This window comes from Pristis pectinata, chromosome 38 (genome assembly GCF_009764475.1).
Source record: "Pristis pectinata isolate sPriPec2 chromosome 38, sPriPec2.1.pri, whole genome shotgun sequence".
Lineage (NCBI taxonomy): Eukaryota > Metazoa > Chordata > Chondrichthyes > Rhinopristiformes > Pristidae > Pristis > Pristis pectinata.
In genome coordinates this window covers 637,957-652,282 of record NC_067441.1, presented here as the reverse complement: position 1 = coordinate 652,282, position 14,326 = coordinate 637,957, and the positions used below count along the sequence as shown (strand labels likewise).

Genomic DNA, 14,326 nt, shown 5'->3' with positions numbered 1-14,326 from the left:
GGCACAGATAGAGTAGACAGTTCAGACTCTCTTTCCAGGGAAATGTTAAATACTGGAGGGGTTTAAGGTGAGAGGGGGAAGGTTTAAAGGATATTTACGAGGCAAGTTGTTTTTTCACACAGAGAGTGGTGGGTGCCTGGAATGGGCTGCTGGGGTGGTGGTGGTGGAGATGTGGCATTTAGACAGGCACAGGAACAGGCAGGGGTTGGAGGGATACGGGCCATGCGCAGGCAGATGGAATTAGTTTGGATTGACATCATGGCCGGCACAGACATAGTGGGCCGAAGGGCCTGCCTCAGTTGTACCTGTCCATGATTCAATGCACCTGATGAGACGACGCTCCGTATCTGAGGAAGGGTGCCTCGGGCTTGGAGACGGGCCAGGGTACATTCACTGGGTTGATTCCAGGGATCCTTATGAGGACTGGTCAAGGAGTTTAGAAGAGGGGTGATCTCGCTGAGGGGTGGGACAGGGTGACCAAGGGTCTGTTTCCCCATCTGGAGGGTCCGGGACTTTTACCATAAACCACCGAACTTTCAGGTGGAGAAGTTCCTTCAACCAGAGGGTCGGGAATCTTCAGGATTCTCTGTCCCAGAGGCTGTGGGTGCTTGGTCACTGAGGATATCAACTGGGATTTCTGGACCCTTGGCTGGGAAGGTGGACACGGGACAACAGGCCTTGAGGGCCGAATGGCCTCCTGCTGTGCTTCTGATCTCCCGAAGGATTAGTGGTTGACGTAGGATTTGTGGTTAGGTGACAGCGGTGTTGGTTTTGCAGTCTCCTCAGTCACGTTGCAATCAGAATGCGCCACATGTTCCTCTCCTGATCCTTCCCTGTAAACAGCTTACCTTTGTACAGGCTGATTCACTGCGGCAAGGAGTCACACCGCGCTCCACAGAGTGCAGGACAGAGGGTAAGCACAGCAGTGGGAGTGGAGGGTGGGCAGCTCACCCAGAACTGGGCCCTCAGGGGAGAGTGAGGAGTGAAAGGTGCTTCCCGGCGATGGGAGGAGCTGGGGCAGTGTGGACCAAACTGGAGCAAGTGGGACTGGGAGTCCAGGGACCAGACATCCCAGCGCACCCAGCGTCTGGACCAGACGCTGGGTAAAGAGCAATGGTTCACTCTGAAATGCTACAGTAAACTAGTCCTCCAACAGGTTCTGTGGGGTCCACAGAGCATCGAGTGTGGGGGTGTGTGTATCGGAGTGTGGGGGTGTGTGTATCGGAGTGTGGGTGTGTGTTGGACTACTTTATATATCTGTGTGTGTGTGTTTAATATAACGTGTGTGTGTTCAGTGTAACTGTGTGTCTGTGTTCAATGTAACTGTGAGTGTGTCTGTGCGCACAATGTAACTGTGTATAGGTGTGTGTGCATATGTTTGTGTGAATCAGTATACCTGTATGTCTGTGTTTGCACACGTGTACATGTGTGACCGTGTGCGTGTGCGTGCACAATGTTATTCTGTCTGCCCCGATGACCTGTATATCCACACTGATCTAGATCCCTGAGGTGTGGGAGAACAGTGGGTGTCAGCAGCCCCTCACCGTTGAGGTGCTCACAGTCACATCACCAACAAGCTCCCTCGGGGGTTGGAGGGTGGTCAGTAAATTGGGGAAGGAACGCCTGCCCAATCTGCAGGGCCCAGACTGACTGGGTGAACCCCTGCAACGGTTTCACGTTGGTTCTGGAGCTCGCTTACATGGCTTGCTTTCATACCTTGGGATTGCCTTGTTGAAGCATTAATGATCCTTCCTCTGCAGGTCTGCCGATATGTCTCTGGGCTGTTTGATGTGTTGAAGCACTAACAACCTTCCTTCCCCAGGTGTCCTGATGTGTGTCCCCGGCATTGGCCCCAGCTCGGTGTTGCTCTTTCTACCGCGGTGGTTATCCCTTCGATAGTAGCGCCCAGTCCAACCAACCTTGAATCCTTGGGTTAGGCTGTGGATTTGTGTTCCCTGCAGCTCCCTCATGGGTCCAAGGAACTTGCCTCAGGCATGTATGTGAATGTGGATTTTCGTAGGCGCCTGTAATGGGCTGTGTTCTCTTCCGATGTCTTTATTGAGAGATGAAGCCCTTGAGAACAGACAATAGGGCTGGTTAAAGATTGTGAACTCTAATCTCATCTCCCAGGTGATGGGAATCAAACCTCCACAGAGCTCCGACCCTCTCCTGCCCCTTTCCCCATCCGTATCACGGAGCTGCATGTCTTTAAGCCCAATTTCAGGGCAACGAGCTGGTGGTCGGCAAAGAGGCCCAGTGCTTGCTCAGGGTTACAACCGTTTGCCCGGGAAGCAGCATTCTCTGTGGCCAACCTGAAGCCGTAGGGAGGCAGATTGTGGTGGCTGGGGGTTCCAGCAAAGTGGGCCTTGAGTGTTTGCAACACACGAGAAAAGCTGGAGGAGCTCAGGGGTCAGGCAACATCTGTGGAGTGAGATGGACGGTCGACGCCGGCAATCGACCTGCTGAGTTCCTTCAGCTTGCGCGTTGCTCCAGCCCTCAACATCTGCAATCTCTTCTGTCTCCACCTAGAGTGCTAGGATGATCCCGCTGGGGGTGGGGAGGTGGTTAGTCAGTGGGCGGCCAGTGTCTGCGACACTTCCTCCAACTCCTTCCTGTGTGGGGTGGGAGAAGGGCATCGGTGCAAAGGAGTACTGCCCACAGCTGCCCGAACGTCCTGGGGGTCAGCCCCAGATGGCCCTTGAGTGGAGACATTCGGCAGTCACGTCACCTGTCAGCAGATGTCTGTCGTTATGGGACTTTGGCACGGTGGGAGCCACTGTGTCCCAGCAACCTCGCCACCCTAGGGTCCTAGGGCAAGGGGTTTCCTAAGCGACTACAGGCTCGTCCATTGCCTCGGGTCTCGCTGCCCACCTGCTCTGCTGCTGAGGTCTTGTGGTTGGATCACTATTTACCTGGTTCCTCCCCTCTGACCTCACCGGTGCAAATGGTTGTACCGGGAGCGCCAGGCACCACACACTGGTCCATGGGTATTGTGCAATCCTCCCCGCTCCACCAAGGTTGCAATCCATCGAGAAGCAAGGTGGGCATTAGGCCGCGAGGGGGTGTGTGGACCTCAGCCTGAGACCAACTGGTCCTGGAGAAGTTCCAGCTAGACATTCCCTTATCCCCACCCCCAGACCTCACATGGACCCATGGAAACAGGGGCTACTTGGCTCCTCAAGCCTGTCCCACCACTCAGAGTGACCATGGCTGATCCACGCCGGCCCCATCTCCTCCTCTGTGCCAGTTCCCCATCGCCCTCAATTCCTTGATCTTTCCAATGTTTCCCCACAACCGCCCAGGAGAGGCACAGCAGCCATCAAAGCAGCTCAGAACTGGCAATAGGCACAGGAAGAAGGCCATTTGGCCCTGCAAGTCTGTACTATCATTCTGTTCCAATTCCCCTATCCTATTTGGATCTACATGGCGGTGCCCACCTCAGCAGTGGACAGAGAGCTTCCTGGACACAATCGGGGGGCGGGGGTGGGTCCATTGGGCATCTGCACCCCAGAGCCAGCAGAGTCTGATCCCTCTGTTGGGATGGTGTGACTCACTCGTTCCTCCGTCGTGTGAGCAATCGGGAGCCCACCTTTTCCATTCAGTGACCCCCACCCACCACCCACGTGGGATGGTGATAGCATATAGGATATTGGGGCAGGGGAGGCCATTCAGCCCCTCAAGTCTGTTCTATCCAGTGGGACCACAGCTGAGACTGACCAAAAGGATTCCTGGACTCCTGTGGTGGAGTCCCAAGGAGCGATTTCACGCTCCAGGGCTGTATTCCCTGGAGATGGCCCATACCCCGATCTTTCACCTCTTCCTCCGGTCCCTCTGTCCTACTGGTGAACAAAAATCTCCCACCCTGGGGATTAAAATTACCAGCCGACCCAGCCCCGATGTCTTCCCACCCTCTGCACAGAGAAGTGTTTCCCAACTTCACTCCTGGAACTCGGCCTCTAATCCCCGGACAGGTCCCACAGCCCTCGACCAGAGGGAAGAGTTTCTCTCCATCTGCCCTCTCAGCTCCCCTTAGTGTCCCTGGAACTTTGATCAGATCACCCCTTGTCCTTTGAAATTCCAGGGAACACAGACCTGGGGAGTAAGGGATCTCTCCTCGTAATTTAACCCTGGGATTCCAGGAATCATTCTGGTAAATCTCCACCACTCTTCCCCTGCCCCTCCAACCCCCACCCCCCGAGGCCAATCTCTGTCCTTGAAGGTGTGTGGCCCAGCGCTGATCCCTGTGCTCCTGGGATGTGGTGTATCCAGGGATCTGTGTTGCCGGACTGTAGCGTTGTACTCCAGCCCTCTGGGTGAGTGTTCCATTAGCCGAGAAGGAATCTGGGCCAGTGTTCCGACCCCGAACCCCTCCTATCGTCGTCTCCTGAGGACTTTGGAGACCAGTCCGACCCACAGCAGCAGTGTGCCTATCCGTGGGAATACGGGATTTTCAGTAGAAGGTTTATCACAGGTTCGGAGGCCACCTTAGCTGTTTGTGATGTTGGCCACAGAGAAGTGGCTTCCTCTGAATAAGTTGGTTTGAAGTATTCCTCTGGTAATCTATTGGCCATATTGGGTTAGTTATTTCAGAATCACAGAATGGTTACACCATTCGGTCCATCGTGACTGTACGAGCTCTGTGGGAGAACTAACCAGCCTGTCCACTTCCCGCTCCCTGTTGATTCTACAGTCAATTCTCCCTCCACTCCCCTCCCCAGCCGTACATTCCTGACCCCAACCACTCACTGCGGAGAAAGCGTTACCCTCTGATCATCTCTGAGTGACACTGATTGTACCTAAACGTCGTTTACATGTGTAAAACAAAATGACCGGCGGAGAAATGTGCGTTGGAAAGGTGGTTGAATCCGAGACTTGTGTCCGAGTCTGGTAACTGAGAACGGGTCGGAAAGCTGATGTTCCTTTTATTCTAACGATGTTCCTCTCCGCGGTACCACTCACGGTGAAGATGCTGAACTGGGTTTATCTTAATCCGGGGGTGCAGGGAGGGGGCAACTGTCAAAACAAGAGGGCTCATTTGTTCAAAGTCACCCGTCAGAAAACTGTTCTGGGGGCAGAGCAGGGAAGTGGAGCTGTGCCAAATTCAAAACCCACCCATCATCTGCAGACTCTGCTAACTGGCCAATGAGAAGCGGAAGGTTGTTGATGTGGCACCCACTTACCTGACTATCTCCTCACCCTTCCTGCCAACCTGCCCTCAACCTCCCCAACGTTTTGTAAAATTAATTTGCCGATTCTGTGTGTACTTACTAACACGCTTTGAGAACTAACCTGATGTCATTCACGGAATGTAGTCATTTTCTCTGTACTAACAGTTAACCTTGTTTTGAGCTGAGATACTACTACTAACCTTTTCAATTGCCATCATTTTCTTTGAGTGGGAGCCCTTATTGAGTTCACAGTCTTGTCATTTTGTTTTTTTTCCCTGACTCCTACCCCTGCCTTCCCTTTCTCTACGAAGCACTCAGGCATTGGACACGCAATGGTAAACAAACTGCATTATCTGGTAGATATCATTCTTACTGTCTTATCGTTTAGGTTTGTGTGTTTCTCTGTCACATTTTACTTTGAATAATTGACATCGATTTTAAAAAAAAAAGAAAAAAAAGTCAGAATCGACAGGGTTGGTAAACAATTTTTGGCTTCCTACCAGAATGTACTTCATCTGTCTCGCTGAGTATTTTATATCTCCATCTTCCTTTTGAGTTGGTCTCTCTCACACACACACACACACACACACGTGCACATGCGGTCTCACGCACACGCATACGCACACGCACACACAGAGAGAACACCTTGAAAAAATGGTGTGCATTGACGCCATGCTTTCTTGACCTTCCTCACCTCTCCCTGCATACCCGAATCACGAGGGGCTTGGGGGAGACTGCAGGCGGGGTCCACTACTCCACCGACCCCCTCCCCACCCCCCCCAAACCCCTCCTGTTCCCAACCCCTGGTTCCCGCTGCAGCCCATTCTGCATGGCATGCTGGGATGTTATGGAATGCGATGCCTTGGCTGCATTACTGTGTCTCTACCTGTCTGACATCACTTGTATTCTCTCTCTCTCGTTAACTTGAAGCCTCCTGTGCACCTCATTGTTCAAGCAGTCACGTTTCCATTTTTGAAGGGGAGAGGCCACACGGTTGGACGTTTAACTGAAGCTCTGTTTCTCCTCTGCCTCCCTCACTCGAGAAGGGGCAAAGTTGTTCGAGGGCTTTTCCCCATCCTCAACACCGGCACCAACGAGGTCTTAGTCAGACCCAAACCCTGCGCTCCCCTCTGCCTGGCCTCCCACCGGCCTCCCACCACCACCCCCCCCCCCCCACCCCCCAACCCTGACCTCTGGAACCATCACTGGAGGTTGAAGGAGTCCCTTGGAGTGGAATCCACATGTTCTCCCAACAGGTCCAAGTCACCGCGCTGGGAGTGGGGGCTATCAAACAGGGGAATGGGGTGTGGAGGACAGTGGGCAGCCAGCCTTCACCCCCTGGAGACCTGGTGCCCACCTCCTCTGTAGGTGTGACGAGGTGTGGGCACTGTTGTCTCTCCTGATGGGTTGTCCTTGCCCCCAACTCTTCCCCCGCTCCCCACCCCAAAAGAAACGTGGGGAGCTAGTTAACAGCATGGAGCGGCAAACACAGAGATAAGCAGTTGCTAAAAAATAGTAACGAGTCCTCCCGCTGGCCTGCCGTGTCTGAGGAGCATTCATTGGTCTTGAAGGGTTGAGGTTTCAGTGGCCAATCTGTCCTGTTGGAGAGAAGGTTCCTCGGGATGTTGCAAAGAGAGAGAGAGACACACACACATACAAACGGGGAGCAATACTGGTTCAGCACACAATCTGCTGGAGGAACTCAGTGGGTCAGGCAGTATCTGTGGAGGGAAATAGACGGTCTGCCCATCACCTCTCCCAGTGGGTCCCCCACCTCACTGTTCCCACCTGCCCTCCCCACCTCCCTTGGTTCCAGGCTCCACCTTCCTCTCCTATCAGATCCCACCACCTACAGCCCTCTGTCACCTCCACCCATCACCTCCCAGCCTCCGGCACCATCCCCACCCCTCCCTCCTCCATCCGCCTATCACCCCCTCCTCACCTGGATCCACCCATCACCTGCAAGCCCTTGCCCCGCCCCTTCCCCCCACCTCTTTATACCGGCTATCTCCCCTCTACTCTTTCTGTCCAGATGAAGGGTCTTGGCCCGAAACGTGGACTGTCCATCTCTCTCCACAGATGCTGCCCAACTCACTGAGCCCCTCCAGCATCTTGCGTGTTGCTCCAGATTCCAGCGTCTGAAGTCTCCGGTGTCTCTGAGGGATGCTGCCTCACCTGTTGTCCGTGGTGGGTCTGTTGTCCAACACACAGAGCCTGGGCTCGCCCTGTGCCTGGGGTGTTCTGGAGACCCAGGCACACACCTTGATCCTTTAGGCAAGGACTACACCACAGAAGAAAGTTGCAAACCACCTCTCCAGGTGGAGTAACGCCTTAATCCTGGAGCCAGAGATGGACGGAGAATCCCAGACACTCCGGTTTACAGAGTCTCAGTCCTGTGGCACTGGGTCCGTGAAGGTCCACCCACAGTGGATTCTCTGCTGTTCAAACATCAGTTCTTGTGGTGGGACACAGTTAACGGTGGAGAGGCTGGAAAACTGCGATCGTTTGCCTCACAGAAGGTTGAGGGGAACGAGAAGCTTTGACGGAGTCAGTAAGGAGAAACCACTTCCAGCGGCAGGAGAGCTGATGTTCAGAGGTGAGAGTTTTGGGATATGTTGCAGAGAGGTGGTGCAGCGGGTAGTGCTGCTGCCTCACCGTTCCGGAGACCCGGGTTCGATCCCGACCTCTGCCGCTGTCTGTGTGGAGTTTGCACGTTCTCCCTGTGACCGCAGGGGTTTCTCCCTGGTGCTCCGGTTTCCTCCCACATCCCAACGACGTGGGGGTGAGGGGTGGAGTCTGGGGGGAGTTGGTGGGGAGAATAAAATGGGATCAGTGCAGGATTGAAGTGTGGTTTATGGTCGGCACGGACTCAGTGGGCTGAAGGGCCTGTCTCTGTTTGAGTTATGAGAGAGGAGAAGCTGGGACCATTTTCCCTGGAGTGAAGGAGGCTGAGGGGCGATATGAAGGAGGTTTATAAAATCATGAGGGGCATCGATAAGGTGGATGGTCACAGACTTGTTCCCAGGACAGGGGAGTCTAAAACTAGAGGGCACAGGTTTAAGGTGAGAGGAGAGAGATTTATAGGCGACCCAAGGGGCAAGCTTTTCAGACAGAGGGTGGTGGGTATGTGGAACGAGCTGCCAGAGGAAGTGGTTGAGGTAGGTAGAATAACACTTAAAAGACCCTTGGACAGGTCCGTGGATGGGAAAGGTTTAGAGGGATGTGGGCCAAACGCAGGCATATGGGACGAGCTTGAATAGACAACTTGGTTGGAATGGACAAGTTGGGCTGAAGGGCCTGTTTCCATGCTGTACAACTCTCTGACTGTTACAGGGCAGTGTAGGGGAATGGGGTTGGTGTGAGAACCAGAATAGCCTCAATGGGCTGTAAGAAAATGAGTCGGGGAGAAGTTGTTGCTTCCACAGGAAGTTTGGGATGGGGGGAGGGAGAGATAGGAAGGGCTGATTGGAAATGCCAGCATGAGCTCGATGGGCCAAATGGCCTCTTCCTGAGCAGTGTGTCTGACCACTGACTGTGTCAGTGCCCCTGGAGAAGACCATTGCCCTATGTCATGCCCTTACCCTCACACAGCTCCCTGCCCACAGGATGACGGCTGTTTTCAAGCGACTGTCACCCACCCCCCCCACCCCCTACCCCGGGTCTGGCCGAGACTGTCCTGAGCGTTGGGGGCCCCTGGCTAAGTCTGGTGAACTCCTCGACCTGGGGTCAGGTCGCCAAACACAAAGGAGTAACAGAGGACGTCTCTCACCCTCCAGTGAAGAATGTTTCTGCACTGCAGTGAGGAGATGTGCACAGGAGGATCCCACAACACTCCAGAACCATAATGAGTGTCAGAGAGAGATACTGCAAGGAAACAGGCCCTTTGGCCCATCAAGGCCTTGCTGATGATCAACCACCCATTTACACCGATCCCGTTTCATTCCCCCCCCACACTCCCACCAGCTCCCCCCAGATCCCACCCCTCACTCACACACTGGGGGACAATTAAACCACCAACCCCCAACGTCATTGGGATGTGGGAGGAAACCGGAGCACCCAGGGCAAACCCACGTGGTCACGGAGAACGTGCAGACTCCGCACAGACAGCGGCGGAGGTCGGGATTGAACCTGGACTCTGGGGCCGTGAGACAGCGGCACTACCTGCTGTGCGTCAGTGATGTTCACTGTGGTATTGATTGAGTCCAGGGCACTAAAACAGTGCCCTAGGAATCACTTAGTTCCACCTGTGAGGACAGGCAGGGGTCTGCCTGAACACAGTGTCCCCAGGGACACTGACAGTGTGACACTCCCTCCCTGCTGGACCACTGCGCCCTGGTTCCGAGCTGACACCGGAGTTCTCAGCTTCTGAATCAGAAGCAAGAGGGAGACACCTGCTGCCGACAGAATACACTTCAACAAGTTGCTCACTTCTCGAGTCCCCAAGGCTGCAATCAGCATTTTGTTCAGGGAGGTGCCAGTGTACACGGATTGAAGCAGTAAATGGGGAGATGGTGTCAGAGTGTGTGGAGGGAGAACTACCGACCCTCTGTTGATTTTGTTTCTGCTAGACTGACATGAATTATCAGAGAAACAGATCAACCTAATTATAAAAGCAATATTACTTACCAATATTGAGGAACCCTGTAAGCTGGGGTGGGAGCCCTAAACGTGACATTGCAGACGGTTTGTTGTGCAGGACGCGGAACAACACAGCACAGGAGCAGGCCCTTCGGCCCACCCTGTCTGTGCTGACCGTGATGCCAAATTAAACTAAATCCCTTCTGCCTGCACATGGTGCATACCCCTCCATTCCCTGCGTGTTCTAAAACGCCTCTATTGTATCTGCCTCCACTCCACCCTGGCAGACCGTTCCAGGCACCCACCGCTCTCTGTGTAAAACAACCTGCCCCTCACATCTCCTTTGAATTTGCCCCCTCTCACCTTAAATGCAAGTCCTCTAGTATTAGACGTTTTGACCCTGGGGGGAGAAGGCTCTGACTGTCTCCCCTATCTGTGCCTCTCATAATTTTCTACATTTCTATCAGGTCTCCCCTCAGCCTCCGATGATCTACCCAAGTTTGTCTGACCTCTCCTTATAGCTCGTGCCCTCCAATCCAGCCAGCATCCTGGTGAACCTCTTCTGCACCCTCTCCAAAGCCTCCACACCCTTCCTGTAACAGGGCGACCAGAACTGCACACGGTGCTCCAAGTGCGGCCTGACCAAAGTTTTATACAGAGATGACATGACTTCCTAACTCTTATACTCAATGCCCCGACTGATGAAGGCAAGTGTGCCGTATGCCTGACTTACCGCCCTGTCTACTTGTGTGGCCACTTTCAGGGAGGTAAAGTCTTGGACTCCAAGATCCCTCTGCACGTCAACCAAAATTAACATCCTCAGAAAACAGCTGGCTTTGAGTTCAGGAGGCTACAGCAACCTTTCCTGGTAAAACCCCTCATGAGTGCAGTGGGTGGAGGATGGTGCACACAAATCGTGCTTGTCAAAGGACTTCAGCTACTTACAGCAGAGCGCCCACCTAGGCTGAGTGACAAAGGAGTTAACCAATCATCCCTGTTGCTCCAGGTCTGGCCCACCTTTGGCTCACTCTGTTGTGACCAACATTGTTCCCTTCACCCTGGGCTTCTGATGAAACCTATTTCCTTTTGTGCTCTGCTGCCTTTCTCTGGTCAGCAGGAAAGGTGGACCCCACCCTGAAGGATGTGATTATGCTGGGAGGAGATGTGTGGCCTGGGGTGGGGCGTTTCATCTGGGAGGTGAAGCCGGGCTTGTTTTCTCTGGGGGAGGGGTCCTGAGGGATCACTTGATGGAGATACAAAAATATTATGAGGGGGACAATGAGAGAGTGGGAAACGTTTTCCCTTGGTGGAGGAGTCTGCAGCCAGAGGGCATAGGGTTAAAGTAAGAGGGAGAAGGTTTGGAGGCTTCTCGGAGGGTGGCTGCAATCTGGAGCTCACTGCCTGAGGGGTTAGTGGAGGCAGAGACGGTCACAGTGGTAACGTTATCTGACGTGTGCGCTTGGAATGACGTGGAAGGGAAGGAAAAGGTACAGATGTGTCACACGCAACATGTGCATGCACTCAAACACGTCTCGCACACAGATGCCACACCCACAGGCTCAGACCCACAGGCACACATACAAACACACGAGTGTGTGCACAAACACGGGCACACAAATGCACAGACCTGCACACACACACACACACACACACACACACACACACACACACACACACACACACACACACACACACACACACACACACACACACACATCAAAATGTGCATCTGCATACACACGCACACATACATGCACGCAGCCTCATACTGGGGCCGGAGTGGGTCACAGGGATGGGGAGGGGTGGAGGGGCCAGAAGGGGTTACGGAGATGGGGAGGGGTGGAGGGGCCAGAAGGGGTTACGGAGATGGGGAGGGGTGGAGGGGCCGGAGGATGTTATGGAGACAGGGAGGGGTGTAGGGGCCGGAGGGTGTTATGGAGACAGGGAGGGGTGTAGGGGCCGGAGGGTGTTATGGAGATGGGGAGAGGTGTAGGGGCTGGAGGGGGCTACGGAGACGGGGAGGGGTGTAGGGGTCAGAGGGGGTTACGGAGACGGGCAGGGGTGTAGGGGTCAGAGGGGGTTACGGAGACGGGCAGGGGTGTAGGGGTCAGAGGGGGTTACGGAGACGGGCAGGGGTGTAGGGGCTGGAGGGGGTCACATGGACAGATTTGAAAACTGAAGGTGAAGGGTTAAATGCTGGGGCACTGCCGTATGAAGAACTGGTGTGGGTCAGTAGTGACTGGGTTGGAGGGTGAACAAGGGTCGGTGTGAGTTGGGACACAGGGCAGCAGTGTTTTGGGGAGGGTTGGATTGATCCGATGTGGAGGTGTCGAGGGACTGCCCCCTTTCCTTTAGCCTGAGATGGATTGGGGATGGGCACGGGGACTGTGTGGTGTTCCTCTGGACAGACCATGCACCGTGTGAGTTACCACATCAGTCCAAGCAGCAGTGAGCTGCGTTCCAGATTCTGGAGACACCGAAGTTCTGGTCATTGGAGGTAGGCCCCGAAATGTTTTGGGGCAGTGTCTGTGCCTGACCAGTGACATCTGTGCCAGGGCTGCCTTCAACATCTGGAGTGTGGGCTACCAGATGTTGCTCAAACATCAGGCCAGGTCTTCATAGAACATTGGAACATAGAACAGTGCAGCACAGGAACAGGCCCTTCGGCCCACAGTGTTGTGCCAACTAATTAAACTAATGACACCTGATTAAACTAATCCCTTCTGCCTGCACAATGTCCACATCCCTCCCTTCTCTGCACATCCACGTGCCTATCTAAGAGCCTCTTAAACCCCTCTGTCATATCTGCCTCCACCACCACCTCTGGCAGCCCGTTCCAGGCACCCACCGCTCTCTGTGTAAAGAGAACTTGCCCCACACATCTCCTTTAAACTTTCCCCCTCTCACCTGAAATGCATGCCTCTAGTATTAAACACTTCAACCCTGGGGAAAAGATACCAGCTGCCTACACTATCTATGCCCCTCATAATCTTATAAACTTCCATCAGGTCTGACTGACTTTCACCCCTGACGTTGCCATGATCACTGTCTCCAATGGTTCTTCCTCCATTCCATCTGGGATCTTGCTGAACCTCTCTGGTTCAATGAAGTTATCAAAGAGGTGGAGGGTCGGGTGAAGTGGTGTGATGGGAGTGTTCCTGGTAGAGCGGTTGAATGGACCTCGTATCACTCTGAAGCATGGCCAGGAACAGGGAATGGTGAGGATGATTGGGTTTGAGAGGTCAGTCAGGACTGTCTCCCAGATCTGTGTTTGTCTTCATCTGCATTTGATGAATTGGTAAACTTCCTGGCAGGCTCTGAGTGAGACGTACACCTTGTCACTTGCAATGCACTGCATTTAACATTAATATCACGGTGTCCCTCTGTGACCTCTCCCCCTCTGTCTCTGCATCTTGCCCCAACCCCACACTTCTCCGAGGTCTCTGCACTCCTCCCATTCCAGCCCCTCACTCATCCCCCGATTCCCATCGCTGCACCACTGGTGACCCTGCCTTCAGCTGCCTGGGCCCCCAGCTCTGGAATTCCCCCCCTTACCCCCTGCCTCTCCCCTTGGGGATGGTGTGGAGGGTCCTGAGGGTGGGGGAATACAGTCAGGGTGGTGGGGAGACCAGAGGGGCTAAGGGCTGTTCTCCTCGGAGCGGGGAAGGTTAACGGGACAGTTTTGGTCACCCTGCTATAGGAAAGACGTCACTAAGATGGAGGGAGTGCAGAGGAGATTTACGAGGATGTTGCCAGGACTTGAGGGAGAGGTCGGGCAGGTTGGGACTCTATTCCTTGGAATGTAGGAGAATGTGGGGTGACCTTATTGAGGTGTATAAAATCATGAGGGGCATTGATAGGGTGAATGAGCACAAACTTTTTCCTTTGGAAAAGGGAATCAGAAACTAGATATGATAGAGGCATTTGAGAGGCTGTTAGATGGACACATGAATGTGCAGAGAATGGAGGGATATAGGATTAGTTTAATTTGGCATCATGGTAAGCACAGACGTGGTGGGCTGAAGGGCCTGTTCCTGTGCTGTCCTGTTCTATGTTCTGCGTTCTTTCAAGGAGATGAAGGCAGGAACCACTGGCTTTCCTGCAAAATGAAACACAGAGATGTAGCAATTAGGAGCAGGAGGAGGCCATTCGGCCCTTCAAGTCTGCTACACCAATCGTGGCTCATTCTCTATCTCAATACCATGTTCCCGTGCTCTCCTCTGTACCTCTTGATACCTGCATGAACAGAGTCAAAAGCAGCCAGGAAACTGTCAAGGCGACTGCAACGGTACCTCCCAAACCTGTGACCTCAACCAGTGTGAAGCAAGTGCCGGGGAACACCACCGTCTGCAGGTTCCTCACTGTCGTGCATCATTCCATCTGGGAAATCTATCACTGTTCCTTCATCATCGCTGGGTCTGGATCCCAGAACTCCCTTCAACTTCACCAGGAAGTCTGCAGAGGAAGGATGGGGCCATCTGGGTTTCTCCAATGCACACACAACGTTGGCTTTGAAGAAGGACAAACGTCCAAATGTCCATTGCCGAACCTTCAGTCAACACCATGAAAGGAGTCTCTGC

The 14,326-nt window shown here is 53.8% G+C and overlaps 1 protein-coding gene across 2 annotated transcripts in view; it reads left to right on the top strand.

Annotated features, from left to right (window-relative positions):
• The window catches only part of LOC127586968 (neurexin-2-like), a 760,879-nt gene that overhangs the window by 232,479 nt on the left and 514,074 nt on the right, over positions 1 to 14,326 (top strand). For both annotated transcript variants that reach the window (XM_052045024.1, XM_052045023.1), the window contains one exon: positions 5,480 to 5,503. In XM_052045024.1, coding sequence (XP_051900984.1) covers positions 5,480 to 5,503 — 24 coding nt within the window. The remainder of the gene's footprint in view (positions 1 to 5,479; positions 5,504 to 14,326) is intronic.